This window comes from Ranitomeya variabilis, chromosome 1 (assembly GCF_051348905.1).
Source record: "Ranitomeya variabilis isolate aRanVar5 chromosome 1, aRanVar5.hap1, whole genome shotgun sequence".
NCBI lineage: Eukaryota > Metazoa > Chordata > Amphibia > Anura > Dendrobatidae > Ranitomeya > Ranitomeya variabilis.
Window position 1 is genome coordinate 108,917,731 of NC_135232.1, and position 27,987 is coordinate 108,945,717.

General features: G+C 43.6%; 1 protein-coding gene across 1 annotated transcript in view; it reads left to right on the forward strand.

Moving 5' to 3' along the window:
* ANKRD31 (ankyrin repeat domain 31) overlaps positions 1-20,871 on the forward strand; it is a 300,863-nt gene extending 279,992 nt beyond the window's left edge. Inside the window, exon 27 of the mRNA XM_077287427.1 lies at positions 20,133-20,871. Within this exon, the coding sequence (XP_077143542.1) occupies positions 20,133-20,278 (146 nt within the window). The 3' untranslated portion in view covers positions 20,279-20,871. The remainder of the gene's footprint in view (positions 1-20,132) is intronic.
* The last annotated feature ends 7,116 nt before the right edge of the window (positions 20,872-27,987 follow it).

The window sequence follows — 27,987 nt, forward strand, 5'->3', positions numbered from 1 at the left end:
TATCTATCTATCTATCTATTTGTTATCTATCTATCTATCTATCTATCCCTCTATCCGTGTGTAATGGAGTGTGGGTTGGACAAATGTAAAAGAGGAGGTCGGACAGAAATGACATCACAAATCTTTTTGAAGCTAGAGGAGGGAGAGGAGGGAGGAGTTGGGGTGTGTTTTGGAGTGGGTGTGCTAGGTTCGGGCTTAGAAGCCTGTGCAAAGCATCATGGAACTTGTAGTATTAGAGCACAGTAAGTCAGGAGAAAGGAAGTTGTCGATTAACCCCATGAGAGCTGGATCTAGCACTGAAGATGTGCTGCTACAGCATGATAAAAGGTAATATTGCTAAAATAAAGACAGTGGATGTTTTCAGTGGCACATAATAGCAAGATTTATGAAAAAAAAAATCTTTATTGTAGTGGTTAACTTCTTTAACCCCTTCGTGACATGCGCCGTACTAGTACGGCGCTGCCGGCACTGCATTAGTGCCAGCCGCAGTACTAGTACGGCGCCCCGATCACCGCGGTCTCGCGCTGAGCGCCGCGGTGATCGGGTGCGGGTGTCAGCTGTATATGACAGCTGACACCCCGCAGCAATGCCCATGATCGGCGCTGTCGCCGATCGCGGGCATTTAACCCCTCTGATGCCGCTGTCAATAGTGACAGCGGCATAGAGGGGGATCGCTCAGGGACGAGGGCTCCCTGCGCTCTCCCACCGGAGCAGCGCAATGAGATCGCGCTGCTCCGGTGACCTGGAAGGAGTCCCCGGATCCAAGATGGCCGCGGGACTCCTTCCGGGTCATAAGATGACCCTGCTTGCCGGCGTCTGCTGAGAATTCCTCATAGCAGGCGCCGGCAAGCCTCTGCAATGTGCCTGTCAGATCGATGATCTGATAGAGTGCTGTGCACACTATCAGATCACCGATCTGTGATGTCCCCCCCTGGGACAAAGTAAAAAAGTAAAAAAAAATTTTTCCACATGTGTAAAAAAAAAAAAAAAAAAAAAAAAAAATCCTAAATAAAGAAAAAATAAATAAATATATTCCCATAAATACATTTCTTTATCTAAATAAAAAAAACACCACACAATAAAAGTACACATATTTAGTATCGCCGCGTCCGTAACGACCCCACCTATAAAACTATATCACTAGTTAACCCCTTCAGTAAACACCGTAAAAAAAAAAACGAGGCAAAAAACAACGCTTTATTCTCATACCGCCAAACAAAAAGTGGAATAACACGCGATCAAAAAGACGGATATAAATAACCATGGTACCGCTGAAAACGTCATCTTGTCCCGCAAAAAAAAAGCCGCCATACAGCATCATCAGCAGAAAAATAAAAAAGTTATAGCTCTCAGAATAAAGCGATGCAAAAACAATTATTTTTTTATATAAAATAGTTTTTATTGTGTAAAAGCGCCAAAACATAAAAAAATTACATAAATGAGGTATCGCTGTAATCGTACTGACCCGAAGAATAAAACTGCTTTATCCTTTTTACCAAACGCGGAACGGTATAAACGCCCCCCCTAAAAGAATTTCAGGAATTGCTGGTTTTTGTTCATTCCGCCTCCCAAAAATCGGAATAAAAAGCGATCAAAAAATGTCATGTACCCGAAAATGGTACCAGTAAAAACGTCAACTCGTCCTGCAAAAAACAAGATCTCACATGACTCTGTGGACCAAAATATGGAAAAATTATAGCTCTCAAAATGTGGTGATGCAAAAACTATTTTTTGCAATAAAAAGCGTCTTTTAGTGTGTGATGGCTGCCAACCATAAAAATCCGCCCAAAAAACGCTATATAAGTAAATCAAATCCCCCTTCATCACCCCCTTAGTTAGGGAAAAATAATAAAATTTAAAAAAAAATATTTATTTCCATTTTCCCGTTAGGTTACTTTCACACTAGCGTCGGTACGGGGCCGTCGCGCTGCGTCGGCCCGACGTACCGACGCATGCTGTGCAAGCGCCGCACAACGGGGGCAGCGGATGCTGTTTTTCCACGCATCCGCTGCCCCATTGTGAGGTGCGGGGAGGTGGGGGCGGAGTTCCAGCCGCGCATGCGCGGTTGGAAATGGTGGACCGTCGGCACAAAAAAAGTTACATGTAACGTTTTTTGCTGCCGGCGGTCCGCCACAACACGACGCAACCGTCGCACGACGCTTGCGACATGTGTCATTACGTCGCTAATGTTAGTCTATGGGGAAAAAACGCATCCTGCAGATGACTTTGCAGGATGCGTTTTTTCGCCAAAACGACGCATTGCGACGTATGCAAAAAAACGCTAGTGTGAAAGTAGCGCTAGGGTTAGGACTAGGGTTAGGGTTGGGGTTAGGGTTTCAGTTAGAATTGGGGAGTTTTCACTGTTTAGGCACATCAGGGGCTCTCCAAACGCGACATGGCGTCCGATCTCAACGCGTTTGCGTTAAAAACGCATGCGTTTTTTGTTTTTTTTTTCAAAATCTGTTTATTAGGTTTTTCAAAACAGTACAAATCATACCATTCCAATAATAATGCAATAATATGACAGTGTTAAATAACAATGTAACCTCAACATCCCTCCCCCCCCCCTACAAAGTCCAAATTAGAGACCCCCAAACTTTGCTTGCGCATAACCAAGAAGTGTCTCACGAAACTGGTGAGTTGCCACCTATCCTCTGTAATAAGTACCATTGGGTGTTTTCAAAATGTGCTCTCAGTTTCTCCCTAGTTTCTAGAGGGAGCGAAGGAATAAAAGTAGCCCACGTAGAAAAGAATTTACCCACTTGCTTTTCTCTATTAGTCAGTGCGTCCAACCACTCCATTCTGAATATAAACTGGATTTTAGTGCGGATGAAAGGAAGTGAAGGGACTAAAGGGCTCAGCCACTGGTGTAAAATGCTCTTCCTAGTCGCCGAAGCCCAAATTATAAGTGTTGCCTTAATGTGTTTGGGCAGTTTGTGAGATGACTCGTCTAGGATATTAAATATGGCCCATTGTGGAGTAAGCGTGAAGTTTACTTTACAAATATTCTGTAATTCTTTGTGTACCTCTCTCCATAGTTCCAGTATTTGCGGGCAACCCCACAAGTGATGATAAATGTCAGTGTTACGAGACTTGCATTTAGAACACAAATAAACGGTGGAGGGGGACATTTTAGATTGCATGCAAGGTGTAATGTAGGCTCTGTGTAGAATTAAAAGTGCCATGTCCGTGTAGCTGCTGTATGGCAGGGTCTTTCTCTGTGACATAGTAGCCTCAAAGAGGTCTCCCACCTCCAAGCATGGCATATCCCTCAGCCATCTCGCCACCCCTGTAGTTTTCCCTTCCCCCACCCACTTTCTACGTAATAATGAGTAAATGTTGCTTATAGAAGCCGGGTTGGATTTTGCATTTCGAATAAACCCATCTAGATTAATTCTCCCCTCCACCCCCCCCACCCCCCCCAACTGACATTTCTGTACCAAACTGCGTGCCTGGAGAAATAAGAATGGTCTATTACTAAATAGTGGGAATCGTTGTGACGCCAATTCAAAAGATAATATTGAGAAATTAGGATCTAAGAGATCCACTACCTGCCCACAGCCTTGGGAAGCCAAAAGCTTATAAAAAGGTGGTGCGGAGCCCCTCAAAAACCCCGGGTTTCCCAAAAAGGACTGAAAGGGGGACAGACCATGCTTTAAATTACAAATTTTCCTGCATTGTTTCCAAGTTTGCAGCGTCTGCCATAGTGATGGGTGTTCATGTATTCCCGTTGGGAGATCTTCCCCACTTAGGTGTAACAAAGCCGGTAACAAGATATGTGGGAAGAATTGTTGCTCTAGTTCAACATTTGCAAAGTGTGAGACACCCCTAATCCAATCAATTGCATACCTAAAATTAGCCGCTAAATTATATCTTCCCAAGTCAGGAAAATTTACTCCACCCTCCAATCTCGTTGCCTGCAATCTTGCAAGACTTATTCGTGATCTACCTCCAACCCCCCAAATTAATTTACGAAAGTTTAGGTTCAATAAGTCCAGATCTGATCTAGTCAGGAGAAGGGGCAGCGTCTGAAATGTGTATAACAATTTAGGAAACACTACCATTTTAATTAAATGGCATCTACCAGAGAACGACAGTGTGAAGTGTTTCCATGAATGGAGGTCAACTATGGAGGAGATTAGTGGTTTGTAGTTAGCTCTATATAAAATAGATGGGTCTGCAGGCAATCGTATCCCCAAGTATTTGATAGAATCCTGGCACCAGTGGAATGGGAATGAGGGGTCACCCAGCCTCCCAGATCTAAAAACCGCCAGGGCCTCAGATTTACTATGGTTAACCCTAAACCCAGAGCATCTGCCAAAATTCTCCAAAATTTGCATAATGGCCGGGATTGCTTTTTCTGGGTTGGCAATAAATAAAAGAACATCATCAGCAAAGGCCGAGATCTTTATGGATGCAGCTCCCACCCTCACCCCCTCGAAAGCTGCCTCGTTCTGTAGTGTTCTTAAAAGGGGGTCTAGTGCTATATCAAATAAGAGTGGGGACAAAGGGCAGCCCTGGCGTGTTCCCCGCTGAATCTCAAAGGGTCTGGATAGAACATTGTTTACAGACATCCTGGACAGTGGTGTTGTGAAATTGGATTCTGGGCTCCCCCGGTGGCCACTTGTGGAATTGTACTTGTGTGCATCATCCCCTCTGTTCACCTGCTCCTATCAGGAATTGGGAGTCGCTATATTACCTTGCTCCTCTGTCAGTTTCTTGCCGGTCAACAATGTAATCAGAAGCCTTCTGTGCTTGTTCCTGCTACTAGGCAACTCCCAGCTAAGTTGGACTTTTGTCCTAGTGTGTTTTTGCATTTTGTTCCTGTTCACAGCTGCTGTTTCGTTACTGTGTCTGGAAAGCTCTTGTGATCGGAAATTGCCACTCTGGTGTTATGAGTTAATGCTAGAGTCTTAAAGGAATTTCTGGATGGTGTTTTGATAGGGTTTTCTGCTGACCATGAAAGTGTCCTTTCTGTCTTCCTGCTATCTAGAAAGCGGACCTCGATTTTGCTAAACCTATTTTCATACTACGTTTGTCATTTCATCTAAAATCACCGCCAATATATGTGGGGGCCTCTGTCTGCCTTTTGGGAAAATTTCTCTAGAGGTGAGCCAGGACTGTCTTTTCCTCTGCTAGGATTAGGTAGTTCTCCGGCTGGCGCTGGGCATCTAGGGTTAAAAAACGTAGGCATGCTACCCGGCCACTTCTAGTTGTGCGGCAGGTTTAGTTCATGGTCAGTATAGTTTCCATTTTCCAAGAGCTAGTTCTCATATATGCTGGGCTATGTTCTCTCGCCATTGAGAATCATGACAGTTTGACCGGCCCAAAAAAGGGTTAAATTACTGGCTGAGAAAGGAGAGAAAAAAGAAGTCTGCTACAATTTTTTTTTTTTTTCCTCTAGTTCTGAGTGTGCTCTTAATTGAATCACTTGCTAGTCTGCCTATACTGCAGCCTTCCTCTCTTTCTCTCCTTCTAATCCTTGAATGGCTCTGTGTTCACCTGTTTCAAATGGATCTTCAGAGTGTAGCTACAGGTTTGAATAATCTCGCCACAAAGGTACAAAATTTGCAAGATTTTGTTGTTCATGCACCTATGTCTGAGCCTAGAATTCCTTTGCCTGAATTCTTCTCGGGGAATAGATCTCACTTTCAAAATTTTAAAAATAATTGCAAATTGTTTTTGTCCCTGAAGTCTCGCTCTGCCGGAGACCCTGCACAGCAGGTCAGGATTGTAATTTCCTTGCTCCGGGGCGACCCTCAAGACTGGGCTTTTGCATTGGCACCAGGGGATCCTGCGTTGCTCAATGTGGATGCGTTTTTTCTGGCCTTGGGGTTGCTTTATGAGGAACCTCATTTAGAGCTTCAGGCGGAAAAGGCCTTGATGTCCTTGTCTCAGGGGCAAGATGAAGCTGAAATATACTGCCAAAAATTCCGCAAATGGTCTGTGCTTACTCAGTGGAATGAGTGCGCCCTGGCAGCGATTTTCAGAGAAGGTCTCTCTGATGCCATTAAGGATGTTATGGTGGGGTTCCCTGTGCCTGCGAGTCTGAATGAGTCCATGACGATGGCTATTCAGATCGATAGGCGTCTGCGGGAGCGCAAACCTGTGCACCATTTGGCGGTGTCTACTGAGAAAACGCCAGAAAATATGCAATGTGATAGAATTCTGTCCAGAAGCGAGCGGCAGAATTTTAGACGAAAAAATGGGTTGTGCTTCTATTGTGGTGATTCAACTCATGTTATATCAGCATGCTTTAAGCGTACTAAGAAGCCTGACAAGTCTGTTTCAATTAGCACTTTACAGTCTAAGTTTATTCTATCTGTGACCCTGATTTGTTCTTTGTCATCTATTACCGCGGACGCCTATGTCGACTCTGGCGCTGCTTTGAGTCTTATGGATTGGTCCTTTGCCAAACGCTGTGGGTATGATTTGGAGCCACTGGAGGCTCCGATACCTCTGAAAGGGATTGACTCCACCCCATTGGCTAGTAATAAACCACAATACTGGACACAAGTGACTATGCGTGTTAATCCGGATCACCAGGAGGTTATTCGCTTTCTGGTGCTGTATAATCTACATGATGTTTTGGTGCTGGGATTGCCATGGCTGCAATCTCATAACCCAGTCCTCGACTGGAGAGCTATGTCTGTGTTAAGCTGGGGATGTAAAGGAACTCATGGGGACGTACCTTTGGTTTCCATTTCATCATCTATTCCCTCTGAGATTCCTGAATTCTTGTCTGACTTTCGTGACGTTTTTGAAGAACCCAAGGTTGGTTCACTACCTCCGCACCGGGAGTGCGATTGTGCCATAGACTTGATTCCGGGTAGTAAATACCCTAAGGGTCGTTTATTTAATCTGTCTGTGCCTGAACACGCTGCTATGCGAGAATATATAAAGGAGTCCTTGGAAAAGGGACATATTCGTCCTTCGTCATCTCCCTTAGGAGCCGGTTTTTTCTTTGTGTCTAAGAAAGACGGCTCTTTGAGGCCGTGTATTGATTATCGACTTTTGAATAAAATCACGGTTAAATATCAATATCCGTTACCACTGCTTACTGATTTGTTTGCTCGTATAAAGGGGGCCAAGTGGTTCTCTAAGATTGATCTCCGTGGGGCGTATAATTTGGTGCGAATCAAGCAGGGGGATGAGTGGAAAACCGCATTTAATACGCCCGAGGGCCATTTTGAGTATTTGGTGATGCCTTTTGGTCTTTCAAATGCCCCTTCAGTCTTCCAGTCCTTTATGCATGACATTTTCCGCGATTATTTGGATAAATTTATGATTGTGTATCTGGATGATATTCTGATTTTTTCGGATGACTGGGACTCTCATGTCCAGCAGGTCAGGAGGGTTTTTCAGGTTTTGCGGTCTAATTCCTTGTGTGTGAAGGGTTCTAAGTGTGTTTTTGGGGTTCAAAAGATTTCTTTCTTGGGATACATTTTTTCCCCCTCTTCCATCGAGATGGATCCTGTCAAGGTTCAGGCTATTGGTGATTGGACGCAACCCTCTTCTCTTAAGAGTCTTCAGAAATTTTTGGGCTTTGCTAACTTTTATCGTCGATTTATTGCTGGTTTTTCTGATGTTGTAAAACCATTGACTGATTTGACTAAGAAGGGTGCTGATGTTGCTGATTGGTCCCCTGATGCTGTGGAGGCCTTTCGGGAGCTCAAGCGCCGCTTTTCTTCCGCCCCAGTGTTGCGTCAGCCTGATGTTGCTCTTCCTTTTCAGGTTGAGGTCGACGCTTCTGAAATCGGAGCTGGGGCGGTGTTGTCGCAGAGAAGTTCCGACTGCTCCGTGATGAGACCTTGTGCTTTTTTTTCCCGTAAATTTTCGCCCGCCGAGCGGAATTATGATATTGGGAATCGGGAGCTTTTGGCCATGAAGTGGGCTTTTGAGGAGTGGCGTCACTGGCTTGAGGGGGCCAGACATCAGGTGGTGGTATTGACTGACCACAAAAATTTAATTTACCTTGAGTCTGCCAGGCGCCTGAATCCTAGACAGGCGCGCTGGTCGTTGTTTTTCTCTCGGTTTAATTTTGTGGTGTCGTACCTACCGGGTTCTAAGAATGTTAAGGCGGATGCCCTTTCTAGGAGTTTTGAGCCTGACTCCCCTGGTAATTCTGAGCCCACAGGTATCCTTAAAGATGGAGTGATATTGTCTGCCGTTTCTCCAGACCTGCGGCGGGCCTTGCAGGAGTTTCAGGCGGATAGACCTGATCGTTGCCCACCTGGTAGACTGTTTGTTCCTGATGATTGGACCAGTAGAGTCATCTCTGAGGTTCATTCTTCTGCGTTGGCAGGTCATCCTGGAATCTTTGGTACCAGGGATTTGGTGGCAAGGTCCTTCTGGTGGCCTTCCCTGTCACGAGATGTGCGAGGCTTTGTGCAGTCTTGTGACGTTTGTGCTCGGGCCAAGCCTTGTTGTTCTCGGGCTAGTGGATTGTTGTTGCCCTTGCCTATCCCGAAGAGGCCTTGGACGCACATCTCGATGGATTTTATTTCGGATCTGCCTGTTTCTCAGAAGATGTCTGTCATCTGGGTGGTGTGTGACCGTTTCTCTAAGATGGTCCATCTGGTTCCCTTGCCTAAGTTGCCTTCTTCTTCCGAGTTGGTTCCTCTGTTTTTTCAAAATGTTGTTCGTTTGCATGGTATTCCTGAGAATATCGTTTCTGACAGAGGGACCCAATTCGTGTCTAGATTTTGGCGGGCATTCTGTGCTAGGATGGGCATAGATTTGTCTTTTTCGTCTGCTTTCCATCCTCAGACTAATGGCCTAGACCGAGCGGACTAATCAGACCTTGGAGACATATTTGAGGTGTTTTGTGTCTGCGGATCAGGATGATTGGGTTGCTTTTTTGCCTTTGGCGGAGTTCGCCCTCAATAATTGGGCCAGCTCTGCCACCTTGGTGTCCCCGTTTTTCTGTAATTTGGGGTTTCATCCTCGATTTTCCTCCGGTCAAGTGGAATCTTCGGATTGTCCTGGAGTGGATGCTGTGGTGGAGAGGTTGCATCAGATTTGGGGGCAGGTGGTGGACAATTTGAAGTTGTCCCAGGAGAAGACTCAGCTTTTTGCCAACCGCCGTCGTCGTGTTGGTCCTCGGCTTTGTGTTGGGGACTTGGTGTGGTTGTCTTCTCGTTTTGTCCCTATGAGGGTTTCTTCTCCTAAGTTTAAGCCTCGGTTCATCGGCCCGTACAAGATATTGGAGATTCTTAACCCTGTGTCCTTCCGTTTGGACCTCCCTGCATCCTTTTCGATTCATAATGTTTTTCATCGGTCATTGTTGCGCAGGTATGAGGTACCGGTTGTGCCTTCCGTTGAGCCTCCTGCTCCGGTGTTGGTTGAGGGTGAGTTGGAGTACGTTGTGGAAAAGATCTTAGACTCTCGTGTTTCCAGACGGAGACTCCAGTATCTGGTCAAATGGAAGGGATACGGTCAGGAGGATAATTCTTGGGTCACTGCCTCTGATGTTCATGCCTCCGATCTTGTCCGTGCCTTTCATAGGGCTCATCCTGATCGCCCTGGTGGTTCTGGTGAGGGTTCGGTGCCCCCTCCTTGAGGGGGGGGTACTGTTGTGAAATTGGATTCTGGGCTCCCCCGGTGGCCACTTGTGGAATTGTACTTGTGTGCATCATCCCCTCTGTTCACCTGCTCCTATCAGGAATTGGGAGTCGCTATATTACCTTGCTCCTCTGTCAGTTTCTTGCCGGTCAACAATGTAATCAGAAGCCTTCTGTGCTTGTTCCTGCTACTAGACAACTCCCAGCTAAGTTGGACTTTTGTCCTAGTGTGTTTTTGCATTTTGTTCCTGTTCACAGCTGCTGTTTCGTTACTGTGTCTGGAAAGCTCTTGTGATCGGAAATTGCCACTCTGGTGTTATGAGTTAATGCTAGATTCTTAAAGGAATTTCTGGATGGTGTTTTGATAGGGTTTTCTGCTGACCATGAAAGTGTCCTTTCTGTCTTCCTGCTATCTAGAAAGCGGACCTCGATTTTGCTAAACCTATTTTCATACTACGTTTGTCATTTCATCTAAAATCACCGCCAATATATGTGGGGGCCTCTGTCTGCCTTTTGGGAAAATTTCTCTAGAGGTGAGCCAGGACTGTCTTTTCCTCTGCTAGGATTAGGTAGTTCTCCGGCTGGCGCTGGGCATCTAGGGTTAAAAAACGTAGGCATGCTACCCGGCCACTTCTAGTTGTGCGGCAGGTTTAGTTCATGGTCAGTATAGTTTCCATTTTCCAAGAGCTAGTTCTCATATATGCTGGGCTATGTTCTCTCGCCATTGAGAATCATGACACAGTGGGTTCCTATAAATTGATTTGACAGCTTCACAAAACCATGGACCAAACCCTCGGAATGATAGCAGATCGTATAGATAATCCCATGCTACCCTATCGAACGCCTTGTCAGCGTCAAGGCTGACCACTATAGTTTTCATCCGTTTGTGTGCTCTGCTGTAAGATATGACACTCAAAGCTGTCCTAATGTTATATGTGATGGATTTTCCGTGGATGAATCCAGTTTGTTGTGGCGAGATCAAAGTTGGAATTATTTTCTGTAGTCTATCTGCCAGGATTTTTGTAAAAATTTTAAAATCCGAATTTAATAACGAGATAGGTCTATATCCTTCAACCTGAGTATGGTCTTTACCTGGTTTTGGGAGAACAATAACCACCGCCTCATTGAACCGGTCTGGTAAGTGGCCCGATTCAACTATATTATTAAATAACTCACTCAAATGGGTAGCTATATGTGTTCCTAGGATCTTATAATGTTCATTGCTGAACCCGTCTGGGCCTGGTGCTTTGGAAAGTTTAAGTTTAGTTAAAGTCCGTAAGATTTCTGAGGGTGTAATAGGGGAGTTGATGGTTTCCCTCTCTTCTACCGTGAGCGCCGGAGCAAGGTGGCCTTTAAGGAATTCCCCGCTCCCTCCTCCTCCTCCCGCCTCTGATCTATATAACTCGCCGAAAAAGGAACGGAACTCATCCACTATCTCTTCATTATTAGTTAAGGTGTGACCATTGCGTTGTTGTATTTTATATATTTTCGTTGCTTTCCTGTATGGCCTTGTTGCTAGCACTTTCCCAGGTTTGTTACCCCATTTAAAATATTTTTGTTTTTGATAGTCCAAGTTGAACATAGCCATCTCATGAGCCAGAGTATCCGCCTCCTCCTTTGCCCTCAAAAATTTTTCTTTTGTCAGTGGGGAGTTATTTAGTTTAAAATCTTTGTAAGCTTGGGTTACTGATTTTTGTGTTTCCATTGCTCTTTTCATAATTTCTTTTCTTTTATGACTAACATAAGAGATAATTTTACCCCTCAGCACGGCCTTAGAGGCCATCCAAAACAAGTGTGCATCATCACAGTGAATTTGATTATCGCTTTTATATTCTCCCCAAGACATCTGCAAATATTTTTTAAAATCGTCTGATTGGTATAGGTAAGAAGGGAAGCGCCACCTCCTCTCCTGATGAACTGGAAATGTTAGTTTAGATTGGAACGTCACCGGGGCATGATCTGAAATATGAATATTTTGTATATTGGACTGTGTTACTAGGGGCACTAATGACTCATGTAACAACCAGCAATCAATCCTGGCGTGTGAGTCATGTACGTGGGAGTAATGAGAATAGTCCCTCTCCAAGGGGTGTTGTAGTCTCCATATGTCAATCAAGTCAAAGTGGTCTATTAATGATTGAATACTGCTCCCCTGCACCGGTCTATAAGTATCCTTAGGGTTGGATCTATCCATGGAGATGTCTGCTACCTCGTTAAAGTCGCCTCCCATGATCACCCTTGACGTATCCCACCCCGCCAACCTCTCTCTCAGTTTAACCTGAAACTGAACCTCAGGTGTGTTTGGGGCATAAATATTGACTAAACTAAAACACATTCCCTCAATTATAATTTTAACCAAAAGGAATCTGCCCTGAGGGTCTTCTAAGGTGTCAAGTATCTCATAATTGAGGCCATTGTATATCAGTACAGCTACTCCTCGTTGTTTTTTTGTGTATGAAGCCTCGGCACAAAGTGTGTATTTTCTACTTAACAGAGAGGGGTGATTACCCCTGATCCAATGTGTTTCTTGGAGAAAGATGATGTGGAAGTTTTGTTTTTGTAAAAAATTCAGGACCTTTTTCCTCTTAACTGGGGAGTTCAGTCCATTGACATTCCATGAGCACCATTGTAAGGAGCGAATAGTGGTATCTTTAGTGCCTGCCTGGTCAGTCATTAACCTATCCCTTTTCGGATGACCGCCAGACCCGCCTGTAGAAGCTTTAAGTGAGATCCCCACCCATCCCAGCGAGTGAGCGCGAGACCTCCCAGAACTTGAGAATTAAGTATGCGCAAGCAGAGCCCCTCCCCCCCTCCCAACTCCCCCCCCCAAATAAACTTTATAACTATAACAGAGATACTCAACCCAAGAGTAAGCATAACATAGAAAATAAACATGCCGCCTGAGGGCAAAAGAGTAATGGCATAAACACGACATCACTTAATAATGACAAATTAGAGCAGCTCCTCTTATTCAGGATTTGTCAGAGTTAGAATGAGCCCGGGGTGTATCCTGAAGAAATTCCAGAGCCTTTCCTGGGTCACTAAAGGACCGATTTTTACCCTCCATGACAAAGCGCAAAATCGAGGGATATTGCAGGCTAAAGCGAATGTTTTTATCCACCAAAATTTTACAAGCAGGGTTGAAGGCTTTACGTTTGGCCGCCATTGCGGCCGAGTAATCTTGGAACAAAAGTAGTTTGTGGTTCTCAAACAGCAGGGTGCGTTGTTTCCTAAATGCTGCTAAGATGCGGGTTTTATCTTGGAAATCCAGGATTTTAAAGATGACTGGACGTGGTCTATCACCCTCTCCTCCCCTCGGTGGTCCCAACCTGTGTGCTCTCTCAACCGCCATTACGCCCGAAGCTGGTAGCACCCCAAGAGCTTTAGGCAGCCACTCAGATGTAATATTAACTAGCTCCGAGGGGGGGATAGACTCTGGGAGGCCTATAAGTCTCAGATTATTACGACGAGACCTATTTTCAAGGTCATCTACTTTGTCCAGAAGATCTGAAATGACCTTTTCTTTGTTATCTAGTTTGTCTTTGAGGGTCATGGTAGAGTCCTCCAGGTCTGATATTCTTTGTTCCACTTCTGTTATGCGTGCGCCCTGGGTGTTAACTTGTGAAACTATTGTGTCCAATGAAGTTTGAAAAGCTGCCAAGCGATTGTCTATCTCAGGCATCAGCCGTTCTATGATAGCAGTTGCAATGGACTGTGGGTTTTCTATATTGATATCATCTTTTTGTGACACTGGCGATGCGCCTGCTTGGTTACGTGTAGAGCTTCTGCCAGACTTGGCATTTTTACCCACAAATTTGTCCATGATGAGATGGAAGCCTAAGGTAGTTAGTAAAGTTGTCAGTGATGTCGTTATACGTAGCAATTACATCTGGAGATAAATTTGGATATCTTTTAGATTATTGCCCTAAGTAGGCTTTCACTCATGACTTTGCATTAATTATATCAGAAGAATTAAAAGTGCCGTACACAAAGATGTTGTATATACACTTCAGACAATATAAAGCTGTGGCTTGAGCCTGTACAGAGCCCCAGCTATGTAGTTGTGCAAAGATCCCAGCAGACTGTTACCAATACCAGGTGTACTTTCTGTAAGTTCATAGAAATGTCTCTCCCCACGCTTCACACCCCCGCCGGTGTTATAATTGTCTAGGATCAAAGATGTTACACTCCTACTTCTGCACTGGCGCTATGTCCTCCAGTGGGTCTCCAAAGAGGAATTGCCCGCAATGTATAGGGCTAATCTGGGTCCTGCAGTCGTCTCTCACCTCCCCAGTGCCTGGGTGTTATGAGTGTCACCTGTGCCGCTCACCCTGTCGCAGCGGCGGCAGAAGCAGCTTGGCCTCCCTCTCCCCTCCAGCGGTGTGTGGCAAGTAGTGAGGACCTGCACGCTGTCTGGCAAGATGGCGCCGGCTCACCTCTTCTTCCCGCGCAGATCTTCCCGCACGCCTGTGACGCCGCTTACCAACCCGGGGCGCTTCAGATTCTCACCGACAACTCCTGCTCTTCTCCTCTCGGCGGTGATCAATGCTGCTATGTGCAGAGCGCCTTTTCTCCTCCGGTGTCTTCACCGCTTCCGGCCTCTGATCACCAGAAAGGAGCGGCGCCGCGTGCTACGAGGTGTGTGGTGCCGCTTGCACCTGGTGACTCCCGGCGAGTCCGGAGAGCCGGGATTTCAGTGGGTATCCCTTGTCCGGTCCCTATCCTGGGCTCAGTAAAAGAAATTGGCGTTAAAATAGATGTTCTGCGCCCTCGGTCCAGGAGCTCTGATAAGAAGCGGCCATTCACAAGCTCCGCCTCCCGGAAGTCCTAACGCATGCGTTTTTATAGAAAAAAAACAGAACACACACTGAAAAGTCACCCACCACCATCAAGGTGATAAAGGGATCCAAACCCTAACCCTACCCCTAAACTCATCCCTGTTGTGAATTTACCTTTTGGCTCCCTCTAGTGGCTACTAGTGATTTGACTCTGGGTATGTCATTCATCCCTTGTATGCTCACCTGGGTCGTTAGGTCAGGGGTGTTGCTATATAAGCTCCCTGGACCTTCAGTTCAATGCCTGGCAACGTTGATATCAGAGCTAATCTGTAGTGCTCTTGCCTACTGATCCTGGTTCCTGCTTGATTAAGCTAAGTCTGCTTTCTTGCTTTTTGCTATTTGTTTTTGTTTGCATTTTTGTCCAGCTTGCATATTATTTGTTTCCTGACCTTGCTGGAAGCTCTAGGGTGGCTGGTGTTCTCCCCCCGGGCCGTTAGACGGTTCGGGGGTTCTTGAATCTCCAGCGTGGATTTTGATAGGGTTTTTGTTGACCATATAAGTTATCTTACTACATTCTGCTATTAGTAAATTGGGCCTCTCTTTGCTAAAATCTAGTTCATCTCTGTGTTTGTCATTTCCTCTTACCTCACCGTTATTATTTGTGGGGGGCTACTATCCTACTTTTGGGGTCTATTCTCTGGAGGCAAGAGAGGTCTTTGTTTTCCTCTTCTAGGGGTAGTTAGTCCTCCGGCTGGCGCGAGACATCTAGCGACCAACGTAGGCATGTTCCCCGGCTACTGCTAGTGTTGGCGTTAGGAGTAGATATATGGTCAACCCAGTTACCACTGCCCTATGAGCTGGATTTTTGTACGTCGCAGACTTACTTGTTTCTCTGAGACCCTCGCCATTGGGGTCATAACGCATCCCTAACCGTTTAATGAACATTTTCTGACAGTCATAGTGCCACATATTTCAGTGCCACGTCTTTCAGTGCCACGTCTTTCAGTGCCACGTCATTTCAGTGCCACGTCATTTCAGTGCCACGATATTTCAGTGCCACGTATTTAAGTGCCACGATATTTCAGTAAAATACGTGGCACTTAAATACGTGGCACTTAAATACGTGGTTCTTAAATACGTGGCACTTATATACGTGGCCACTGAAATATCGTGGCACTTATATACGTATATACGTATATAAACGTATTTCAGTGCCACGTATTTCAGTGCCACGTATTTCAGGTTAGGGTTAGGGGTAGGGTTAGGGTTTTTTGGTTTTTTCTTGTTTTCTTGTGTTTTTCTATAAAAACGCATGCGTCTAAAAAACGCATGCGTTTTACCGCGTTTACATGCGTTTTTTCACACATGCGTTTTTTAAAAAAATGCATGCAGATAAAAGCGCAAGTGTGAAACCAGCCTTACCCTTGGGAAAATAAAAACATGGGGGCTAAAATATAATTTTCGTGGAAAAAAATATATTTTTTATTTTTGCGGCTCTGTGTTATAAACTGTAGTGAAGCACTTGTTGGTTCAAAGTTCTCACAACACATCTAGATAAGTTCCGTGGGGGGTCTAGTTTCCAATATGGGGTCACTTGTGGGGGGTTTCTACTGTTCAGGTACATCAGGGGCTCTGCAAATGCAACATGACACCTGCAGACCAATCCATCTAAGTCTACATTTCAAACGGCGCTCCTTCCCTTCCGAGCTCTGCCGTGCGCCCAAACAGTGGTTCCCCCCCATATATGGGGTATCAGCGTACTCAGAATAAATTGGACAACAACTTTTGTTGTCCAATTTCTCCTGTTACCCTTGGGAAAATAAAAATGTAGGGGCTAAAATATAATTTTCGTGGAAAAAAAAATATGTTTTATTTTTACGGCTCTGCGTGATAAACTGTAGTGAAACACTTGTTGGTTCAAAGTTCTCACAACACATCTAGATAAGTTCCGTGGGGGGTCTAGTTTCCAATATGGGGTCACTTGTGGGGGGTTTCTACTGTTTAGGTACATCAGGGGCTCTGCAAATGCAACATGACACCTGCAGACCAATCCATCTAAGTCTGCATTTCAAACGGCGCTCCTTCCCTTCCGAGCTCTGCCGTGCGCCCAAACAGTGGTTCCCCCCCATATATGGGGTATCAGCGTACTCAGGACAAATTGGACAACAACTTTTGTTGTCCAATTTCTCCTGTTACCCTTGGGAAAATAAAAATGTGGGGGCTAAAATATAATTTTCGTGGAAAAAAAAATATTTTTTATTTTTACGGCTCTGCGTGATAAACTGTAGTGAAACACTTGTTGGTTCAAAGTTCTCACAACACATCTAGATAAGTTCCGTGGGGGGTCTAGTTTCCAATATGGGGTCACTTGTGGGGGGTTTCTACTGTTTAGGTACATCAGGGGCTCTGCAAATGCAACATGACACCTGCAGACCAATCCATCTAGGTCTGCATTTCAAACGGCGCTCCTTCCCTTCCGAGCTCTGCCGTGCGCCCAAACAGTGGTTCCCCCCAATGTATGGGGTATCAGCGTACTCAGGACAAATTGGACAATAACTTTTGTGGTCCAATTTCTCCTGTTACCCGTGGGGGAAAAAAATTGCAGGCTAAAACATCATTTTGTGGAAAGAAAAAATGATTTTTTAATTTTCACAGCGCTACATTCTAAACTTCTGTGAAGCACTTGGAGGTTCAAAGTGCTCACCACACATCTAGATTAGTTCCTTAGAGGGTCTACTTTCCAAAATGGTGTCACTTCTTGGGGTTTCCACTGTTTAGGCACGTCAGGGGCTCTCCAAACACGACATGGGTTCCGATCTCAATTCCAGCCAATTTTGCATTGAAAAGTCAAATGGCGCTCCTTCCCTTCCGAGCTCTGCCATGCGCCCAAACAGTGGTTTATCCCCATATATGAAGTATCAGCGTACTCAGGACAAATTGCACAACAACTTTTGGGGTCCAATTTATCCTGCTACCCTTGGGAAAATAAAAATTTGGGGGCAAAAAGATCATTTTTTGTGAAAATTAATATTAATTTTTTTTTACGGCTCCACATTATAAACTTCTGTGAAGCACTTGGAGGTTCAAAGTGCTCACCACACATCTAGATTAGTTCCTTAGAGGGTCTACTTTCCAAAATGGTGTCACTTGTGGGGGTTTCCACTGTTTAGGCACGTCAGGGGCTCTCCAAACACGACATGGGTTCCGATCTCAATTCCAGCCAATTTTGCATTGAAAAGTCAAATGGCGCTCCTTCCCTTCCGAGCTCTGCCATGCGCCCAAACAGTGGTTTATCCCCATATATGAAGTATCAGCGTACTCAGGACAAATTGCACAACAACTTTTGGGGTCCAATTTATCCTGCTACCCTTGGGAAAATAAAAAATTTGGGGCAAAAAGATAATTTTTTGTGAAAATTAATATTATTTTTTTTTACGGCTCTACATTATAAACTTCTGTGAAGCACTTGGAGGTTCAAAGTGCTCACCACACATCTAGATTAGTTCCTTAGAGGGTCTACTTTCCAAAATGGTGTCACTTGTGGGGGTTTCCACTGTTTAGGCACGTCAGGGGCTCTCCAAACACGACATGGGTTCCGATCTCAATTCCAGCCAATTTTGCATTGAAAAGTCAAATGGCGCTCCTTCCCTTCCGAGCTCTGCCATGTGCCCAATCAATGGTTTACCCCAACATGTGGGGTATCGGCGTACTCAGGACAAATTGTACAACGACTTTTTTGGTCCAATTTCTCCTGTTACCCTTGGTAAAATAAAACAAATTGGATCTGAAGTAAAAATTTTGTGAAAAAAAAGTTAAATGTTCAATTTTTTTTAAACATTCCAAAAATTCCTGTGAAGCACCTGAAGGGTTAATAAACTTTTTGAATGTGGTTTAGAGTACCTTGAGGGGTGCAGTTTTTAGAATGGTGTCACTTTTGGACATTTTCTGTCATATAGACCCCTCAAAGTCACTTCAAGTGTGAGGTGGTCCGTAAAAAAAATGGTTTTGCAAATTTTGTTGCAAAAATGAGAAATCGCTGGTCAACTTTTAACCCTTATAACTCCCTAACAAAAAAAAATTATGTTTCCAAAATTGTGCTGATGTAAAGCAGACATGTGGGAAATGTTGTTTATTAACTATATTATGTGATATAACTCTCTAATTTAAGGGCATAAAAACGAAAAATTAGAAAATTGCTAAATTTTCATAATTTTCGACAAATTTCTGTTTTTTTCAGAAATAAATGCAAGTCATATCGAAGAAGTTTTACCACTATCATAAAGTGCAATATGTCACGAGAAAACAATCTCAGAATCACCAGGATCCGTTGAAGCGTTTCAGAGTTATGACCTCATAAAGTGACAGTGGTCAAAATTGTAAAAATTGGCCGTGTCACTTAGGTGAAAACAGGCTTTGGGGTGAAGGGGTTAAGTTAAAGGGGCCGAATAATATTGCACGCCCCACTTTTCAGTTTTTGAATTTCCACAAAAACTAAAAATATCCAATAAATTTCGTTCAATTTCACAATTGTGTTCCACTTGTTGTTGATTCTTCACCAAAAATTTACATTTGGTATCTTTATGCTTGAAGCATGATATGTGGGAAAAGATTGAAAAGTTCAAGGGGGCCGAATACTTTCGCAAGGCACTGTAGGTGTATATCCAGCAAAGAAAGAAATCACATTTTCAACAACATGGACAACAACAATTTTCAACAACAGGAGGAACAACCCTCCTAAGCCGTCTATATGGGCATGTAGGTCATAGGGGGCTGAATAAAATGATACCTTGATATCTGCTATCTGATGTCTTATTCCAGAGTAATCCAGGATTTTCTTAATATATCAATGAGCTGTTATGATCTATGGACCGGACATAGATCTCCCTGATAATCTGCCTCCTTATTGTAAATGAGAGGGAGGGTTACCAGTGTGAGACACATAATGACTGACAGTCTGCACTCCCGATCTACATGTCTCACACTGGTAAATCAGCCTTTTATTAAAAATATCCTCCACAGACAGATTCTCATGTAGATCAGTGCCCATAACTGTTTTAACAGCTTATTTACATATTAAGAAAAACATGAATTTCTCTGGAATAAGACACTGGATCACAGATATCACGGTATCACTGTATTTTATTCAGCTTCTTATGACTATATGCCCATACAGACGACTTAGGAAGGTTGATCCTGCTGACAGACGCCCTCTGAACTACATGGTATAAATGGCATTGAAGAGGTTTTCATTTGATGAACTCGTGTCTGTAACATTATTGGGACATAATAATGTTATTGGAGGAGGGGAGTCTGTAACCTGTGGCTCTGCAACTGTTCCAAAACTACATCTTCCAACATACTGCGATATCCGTAGAGCACAGCTTAGGGCAGGTCCAGATGACGTTTTTCCCAATTGTTGGCTCATTTGGGGATTTCCATACCCCATCTTTTGAGGATTCGTATGTTCACCTGACCTGCCATTACTTTTGAGCCAATGGAGTCCTTTGGCCTTCTTTCCGCAGAATCCATCTTTTTCAGCCAAACTCAAGAACATAGTCTACGAAATTATTGTTTCCAGGTAAAAATAGGAGGATTAAAGGGAATCCAAGGGTTTCACGTTTTGGACTCCATTTGTCTAATTGAAGTTAATATCGGGGGTTGGTCTTAATGATGTTTTTCATGGATTTAGACTGAAGTATCTGATATTGGGGGTTCGGCCAGCATGAATCTAATGATCGGTTCACTTTTTTAGAATATATATAGTAATAAAGAAATATTCTCTAATTTGTAGTTTCACCTCCACATCTCCAAACTCCAAGTAACACACTGTTTCAGGTGAAGGAAATTCTGCTGGTTGATCAAAGTGAATTCTTCCCGAGCCATGTAATGGAGAAGTACTGGGAGGAATTCATGAACAGTAATGTCCAGGACTTTTGAAGACCACGTCCAGCTGTATTGTATTCTCCTTTACCTGTTATCATTCTCCATTATGTTTTATTTCAAATATTAAGATTTAATGTAATAGATTAAGCCTCAGTCATAAATATTGGTAAGTATGAGATATGAGCAGTCCTCTCCTCTCCCAGCTGCTTGATCACACATCAGACTGTTTTATCTGTGTCGTTGTATTGTTCATGTTTTGCCTTAGCAGTAAATGTTTACTATAAGAATTTTACTAAAATCTCCTTCTGCTGTGAATGGATAAAATATGCATGAAGTTATTGGAAGCCTGATGATGATGATTTTGCATTATGGCGTTTCTCCTGAGTTATTTCTGGTTATAGGAGAACACATCTAGCTTTAAGTTGTAATCTTGGTATTCATGGAATTTACTTATCTGTATGTGATATTCATTGACCGGTAGCTTGCTGCGTCCTCATATTTATGTAAATGTCTGTCACTAAATATCAGCATACTAAGCGTTAACACCTTGCAATATACATGTATATTGCGTTACAAGCAGCTATAACCCGTTCAGATGAGAGGGAAACTTTCTTTAAATTTGCCTATTAAAAAATAAATATTTCCATATTTTCCTCATATTGTATGTGTGTGATTCTTTAATCTTCCACTCATAAAGGTATTCTGGCAGCAGGTTTTAGCTCCTTCATGTGAAAGCAGTATAATGTAGGGACAGACACCCTGATTCCAGCGATGTCACTTACTGGTCCTGATAGAATCAATCTTTAATCGGCAACAGATTTAGCAGTTCGCTAATGCTGAGTGCTGTATAACCGCGCGCACCTCACTGATTGGTAACTTTCTGCCCCTACACAGTGTACACAGAAAGCTGTCAATCAGTGGTGTGAGCGAGGTTATACAGAGCTCATGAATATGGAGAACTGCATGGCAGCAGGTTTACTGGTCCTCTAGTGAGGATCTCCTGCTGATAAAACAATGATTTTTTAAATCAAACCTACAATAAGTAGCCCAGTAAGTGACACATCACTGGCATCGGGGTCTCTGTCTCTACATTATGCTTCCCTCAGATTAGGTGGAAAAAACCTGATGACATATTCTATATAAAGGGAATTCGTCAACAGGTTTTTGCAATTTAATCTGAGAGCAACATGATATAGGGGTATACTGATTGCAGTAATGTGTCATTTATTAGGCTGTGTGTTGCGGTTTAGAAAAAAAAAATCAGTGTTTTATCAGCAGGAGATTATCAGTACATGACTAGTTGTCGTGTGCTTCCTGGTCAACAGCTCTGTATAACCCCAAACCAACACTGATTAGCAGCTTTCTCTGAATATACAGTGTACTCTTTGCCTGCCTCGATATTCATGTGCTTTTAAATCATTAGTATCTCTGCAGACCCCACTGGTCGACAATTACAGCCATTTGTTGGACCAATACAGGAAATGTCAACACTAGTAACTGTAGTAGAAACCTTCTATGTATGTGTTTATTTTTAAAAAAATGTGCTGCCTGTTTTAAATGATTTTTTCCATTTTAGACATGTTTAGGATTACCCATATTGATTGACAGATTTGGGTCCTGACATTTATTTTTCTGCCATTTCCATTACAAGAGCTCCATAAGAGGCGAATAGAGACAGCGCACAAGCTAGGCCACCTTAGATGCTCCCATGGATGCCACGGTGACTTGAGGGTCAACAAAATGCAGGATTAAGACTCTTCAGAAGGAAAAAGTATTTATTCTATGGTAGCTGCACATCACAGTACAGTTTGAGTAAGGCCGGCGTCACACTGGCACATTGCATCCGATGCGATATGCTAACAACACTCGGCTCCTGCTCGCAGCAGAGCAGGAGCCGAGTGTCATGCGTCTGTGCTCCGATTCTCTCGCACAGGGAGGATCGGAGCACAGCTGCGGAGGAGGCGGAGAAATGAATTTCTCCATCTCCTCCATTGCCGGGGTCTGCTTTTAACGTACATCACTCGGATGATATCCAAGTGATGTGCGTTGTCTCACTCGCACCCATAGGCTTATATGGGTGCGAGTGAGCCGAGAGTTTTCCTTGGTCTGAGACAATCGCAGTATACTGCGATTGTCTCGGACTGAGGAAAACGGCCGTCAAAAAGTCAGCTGGTGGGAGCTGCCCCATATGTTAACATTGGTCCGAGTGCAATGCGATTTTTTATCGCATTGCACTCGGCCGTTTAAAATGCCAGTGTGACGCCGGCCTAATATGGGAGATCACATACAGTAGTTTTCTTTGGAAACGTATCATGGATTCATTGTGCGCGTTAAAGAAAAATCCATCTAACAGTTGAGATCCTGCAGTAGAGAGCTGTACCCAGATGTGGATTAAGGGTAGCCAGGGCCCCGGGCTGTTCAGACACTGTGGGCCCCCCCCGGTCATGTGATTGGGTCATGTGTGTCACGTTACAAAGATTTTTTAAGCCGCCACCATAACACAGTAGACACTTTTGACCGGGCCCTACTCTACTGTAACCTATTAAATATTTGTTAAAATATGCAATACAATTTAGATATATTTTGATTTATTTTTCAATTTTTAAAATGACCAATAATATCACATACAAGGAACAAACCAGGGATTCAAGCTTGAGGAGGATAATTTGCATATTCCTGGTGCCTTCTGGGAAAAGCGAAGAGTCTCCCTCAGCAAGAAGATTGTTGGGTACAGCCGGGACCAACTGCTTGGAAAGCATCACCAAACCAGGGATTCAAGCTTGAGCCTTACGGCGCGCAAATTTTTGCCTGTAGGACATTATTGCAAGAAAGCTTGGCTGAGTAGATTACACAAGAAGGAAAACACACAGCAAGTCAGCAGGATCTAGGAGCAACATGGCAGATGTGACAACCTACATGGTGAGCTGCAGCATGTGCTACATGTTCACAGATCGACCAGAAGAAGAATCCAATTACACCTGTCAGAAGTGTAGACTAGTGGCCCTTTTAGAAGAAAAGGTGCGGGGTCTGGAAGAAAGAATAGCAACTTTGAAACTCTTCAAAGAGAATGAAGACTTCCTAGACAGAACAGAAGCATCTCTACTGGTCACAGAAGGTGAAAAAAGTGTCAGAGAACCTCCAAAAGCAGATGAGTGGAAGCATGTGACCAAAAGAAGCAAGAAGACCATGGAGAAATCACCAACCACACAACTGAAGAACCGATATCAAATCTTTGTAGAGGTTGAAGATGGCACACCTAAGGATGAAGCACTACCAGCAAGCAAAAAAGAAAAGGGTACACAGCAACAAGTGACAGCAAAAAGTACAGCCAAGAAGCAACGAAGAGTGGTGGTGGTGGGAGACTCACTACTGAGAGGCACAGAAGCAGCCATCTGCAGACCGGACATAACCGCAAGAGAAGTATGCTGCCTTCCAAGTGCGATGATCAAGGATGTGACCAATAGGATACCAAAGCTCTTCAGCTCCAAGAACGTCCACCCATTTCTTCTGATACATGTTGGCACCAATGACACGGCAAGGAAGGACCTACCGACAATCTGCAAGGACTTTGAAGAGTTGGGGAAGAAAGTAAAGGAACTGGATGCACAGGTAGTTTTTTCTTCTATCCTTCCAGTAGACGGGCATGGCACCAGGAGATGGAACAGGATCCTTGATGCGAACAACTGGCTAAGACGATGGTGCAGACAACAAGGATTCGGATTCCTGGACCACGGTGTGAATTACTTGTACGATGGACTCCTCGCCAGAGACGGACTACACCTCAACAAACCTGGGAAACACACATTCGCCAGAAGACTCGCTACACTCATCAGGAGGGCGTTAAACTAGAAGAAGAGGGGACGGGAAGAAAAACATTAGACTCAAACAAAGAAGACCCAGGAAAACATACTCAGAAGGGAGGTAAGAACATTTCTAAAACAATCCACAGCGAGGAGATTGGAACAAAACAAAATCCTCTAAACTGCATGCTCGCAAACGCCAGAAGGCTGACAAACAAGATGGAAGAACTAGAAGCAGAAATATCTACAGGTAACTTTGACATAGTGGGAATAACCGAGACATGGTTAGATGAAAGCTATGACTGGGCAGTTAACTTACAGGGTTACAGTCTCTTTAGAAAGGATCGTAAAAATCGGAGAGGAGGAGGGGTTTGTCTCTATGTAAAGTCTTGTCTAAAGTCCACTTTAAGGGAGGATATTAGCGAAGGGAATGAGGATGTCGAGTCCGTATGGGTCGAAATTCATGGAGGGGAAAATGGTAACAAAATTCTCATTGGGGTCTGTTACAAACCCCCAAATATAACAGAAATCATGAAAAGTCTACTTCTAAAGCAGATAGATGAAGCTGCAACCCATAATGAGGTCCTGGTTATGGGGGACTTTAACTACCCGGATATTAACTGGGAAACAGAAACCTGTGAAACCCATAAAGGCAACAGGTTTCTGCTAATAACCAAGAAAAAATATCTTTCACAATTGGTGCAGAATCCAACCAGAGGAGCAGCACTTTTAGACCTAATACTATCTAATAGACCTGACAGAATAACAAATCTGCAGGTGGTCGAGCATCTAGGAAATAGCGACCACAATATTGTACAGTTTCACCTGTCTTTCACTAGGGGGACTTGTCAGGGAGTCACAAAAACACTGAACTTTAGGAAGGCAAAGTTTGACCAGCTTAGAGATGCCCTTAATCTGGTAGACTGGGACAATATCCTCAGAAATAAGAATATAGATAATAAATGGAAAATGTTTAAGGCTACGTTCACATTTGCGTTGTGCGCCGCAGCGTCGGCGACACAACACAAACAAAAACGCAACAAAACGCACGCTAAAACGCTGCGTTTTGCGACGCATGCGTCCTTTTTTGCCAAAAGTTGGACGCAAAAAAAATGCAACTTGCTGCGTTCTCTGCGCCCAACGCTTGCGGCCATAAAAACGCATGCGTCGCAAAACGCAGCACAACGCATGTCCATGCGCCCCCATGTTAAATATAGGGGCGCATGACGCATGCAGCGCCGCTGCGGCGCCGAACGCTAATGTGAACGTAGACTAAGAACATCCTAAATAGGCACTGTAAGCGGTTTATACCTTGTGGGAATAAAAGGACTAGAAATAGGAAAAACCCAATGTGGCTAAACAAAGAAGTAAGACAGGCAATTAACAGTAAAAACAAAGCATTTGCACTAATAAAGCAGGATGGCACCATTGAAGCTCTAAAAAACTATAGGGAGAAAAATACTTTATCTAAAAAACTAATTAAAGCTGCCAAAAAGGAAACAGAGAAGCACATTGCTAAGGAGAGTAAAACTAATCCCAAACTGTTCTTCAACTATATCAATAGTAAAAGAATAAAAACTGAAAATGTAGGCCCCTTAAAAAATAGTGAGGAAAGAATGGTTGTAGATGACGAGGAAAAGGCTAACATATTAAACACCTTCTTCTCCACGGTATTCACGGTGGAAAATGAAATGCTAGGTGAAATCCCAAGAAACAATGAAAACCCTATATTAAGGGTCACCAATCTAACCCAAGAAGAGGTGCGAAACCGGCTAAATAAGATTAAAATAGATAAATCTCCGGGTCCGGATGGCATACACCCACGAGTACTAAGAGAACTAAGTAATGTAATAGATAAACCATTATTTCTTATTTTTAGGGACTCTATAGCGACGGGGTCTGTTCCGCAGGACTGGCGCATAGCAAATGTGGTGCCAATATTCAAAAAGGGCTCTAAAAGTGAACCTGGAAATTATAGGCCAGTAAGTCTAACCTCTACTATTGGTAAAATATTTGAAGGGTTTCTGAAGGATGTTATTCTGGGTTATCTCAATGAGAATAACTGTTTAACTCCATATCAGCATGGGTTTATGAGAAATCGCTCCTGTCAAACCAATCTTATCAGTTTTTATGAAGAGGTAAGCTATGGGCTGGACCACGTTGAGTCATTGGACGTGATATATCTCGATTTTTCCAAAGCGTTTGATACCGTGCCACACAAGAGGTTGGTACACAAAATGAGAATGCTTGGTCTGGGGGAAAATGTGTGTAAATGGGTTAGTAACTGGCTTAGTGATAGAAAGCAGAGGGTGGTTATAAATGGTATAGTCTCTAACTGGGTCGCTGTGACCAGTGGGGTACCGCAGGGGTCGGTATTGGGACCTGTTCTCTTCAACATATTCATTAATGATCTGGTAGAAGGTTTACACAGTAAAATATTGATATTTGCAGATGATACAAAACTATGTAAAGCAGTTAATACAAGAGAAGATAGTATTCTGCTACAGATGGATCTGGATAAGTTGGAAACTTGGGCTGAAAGGTGGCAGATGAGGTTTAACAATGATAAATGTAAGGTTATACACATGGGAAGAAGGAATCTATATCACCATTACACACTGAACGGGAAACCACTGGGTAAATCTGACAGGGAGAAGGACTTGGGGATCCTAGTTAATGATAAACTTACCTGGAGCAGCCAGTGCCAGGCAGCAGCTGCCAAGGCAAACAGGATCATGGGTGCATTAAAAGAGGTCTGGATACACATGATGAGAGCATTATAGTGCCTCTGTACAAATCCCTAGTTAGACCGCACATGGAGTACTGTGTCCAGTTTTGGGCACCGATGCTCAGGACGGATATAATGGAACTAGAGAGAGTACAAAGGAGGGCAACAAAATTAATAAAGGGGATGGGAGAACTACAATACCCAGATAGATTAGCGAAATTAGGATTATTTAGTCTAGAAAAAAGACGACTGAGGGGCGATCTAATAACCGTGTATAAGTATATAAGGGGACAATACAAATATCTCGCTGAGGATCTGTTTATACCAAGGAAGGTGACGGGCACAAAGGGGCATTCTTTGCGTCTGGAGGAGAGAAGGTTTTTCCACCAACATAGAAGAGGATTCTTTACTGTTAGGGCAGTGAGAATCTGGAATTGCTTGCCTGAGGAGGTGGTGATGGCGAACTCAGTCGAGGGGTTCAAGAGAGGCCTGGATGTCTTCCTGGAGCAGAACAATATTGTATCATACAATTATTAGGTTCTGTAGAAGGACGTAGATCTGGGGATTTATTATGATGGAATATAGGCTGAACTGGATGGACAAATGTCTTTTTTCGGCCTTACTAACTATGTTACTATGTTACTAAATAACACCGCACCATGACCAGACCACATATTACAACCACAGTGATCGAATAATATCACATACAAGGAACAAATACCGCTACACCATGTCAAGACCACATATTACCACCACATGGTGACCAAATAGCACATACAAGGGACAAATACCGCAACACCATTTCCAGACCACATGTTACCACCACATAGTGACTGAATACTACAATACTGATCAGTAATAAAAAAAAAAAAAAAACAATACTATCACCATTAGTGCCAGTGTTCACAGGAGATCTGTACTTAGTATGCAGTGTCTGTGTAGAGGTTATACAGTGATCACTGGTGACATTATACACAGGACCTCTGTATATAGTATACAGTGTATAGTGTCAGTGTGTAGGTAACACTGACACACCAGTGATGCCTCTAGGTGAAGTCCTTCATCTTTCATCCAGCACAGACCGCCATCATTTCTTCCAGCCAGGACTCGTTTCTGCAGGAAATAACACAGTTATCTAGAGCTCCGCTTGCAGAACACATTACTTAATTTTTCCCAACTTTTACATTACACCACTTGAAGAAAAAAAGGCGACATAGTGTCACTCTGCACAGTAA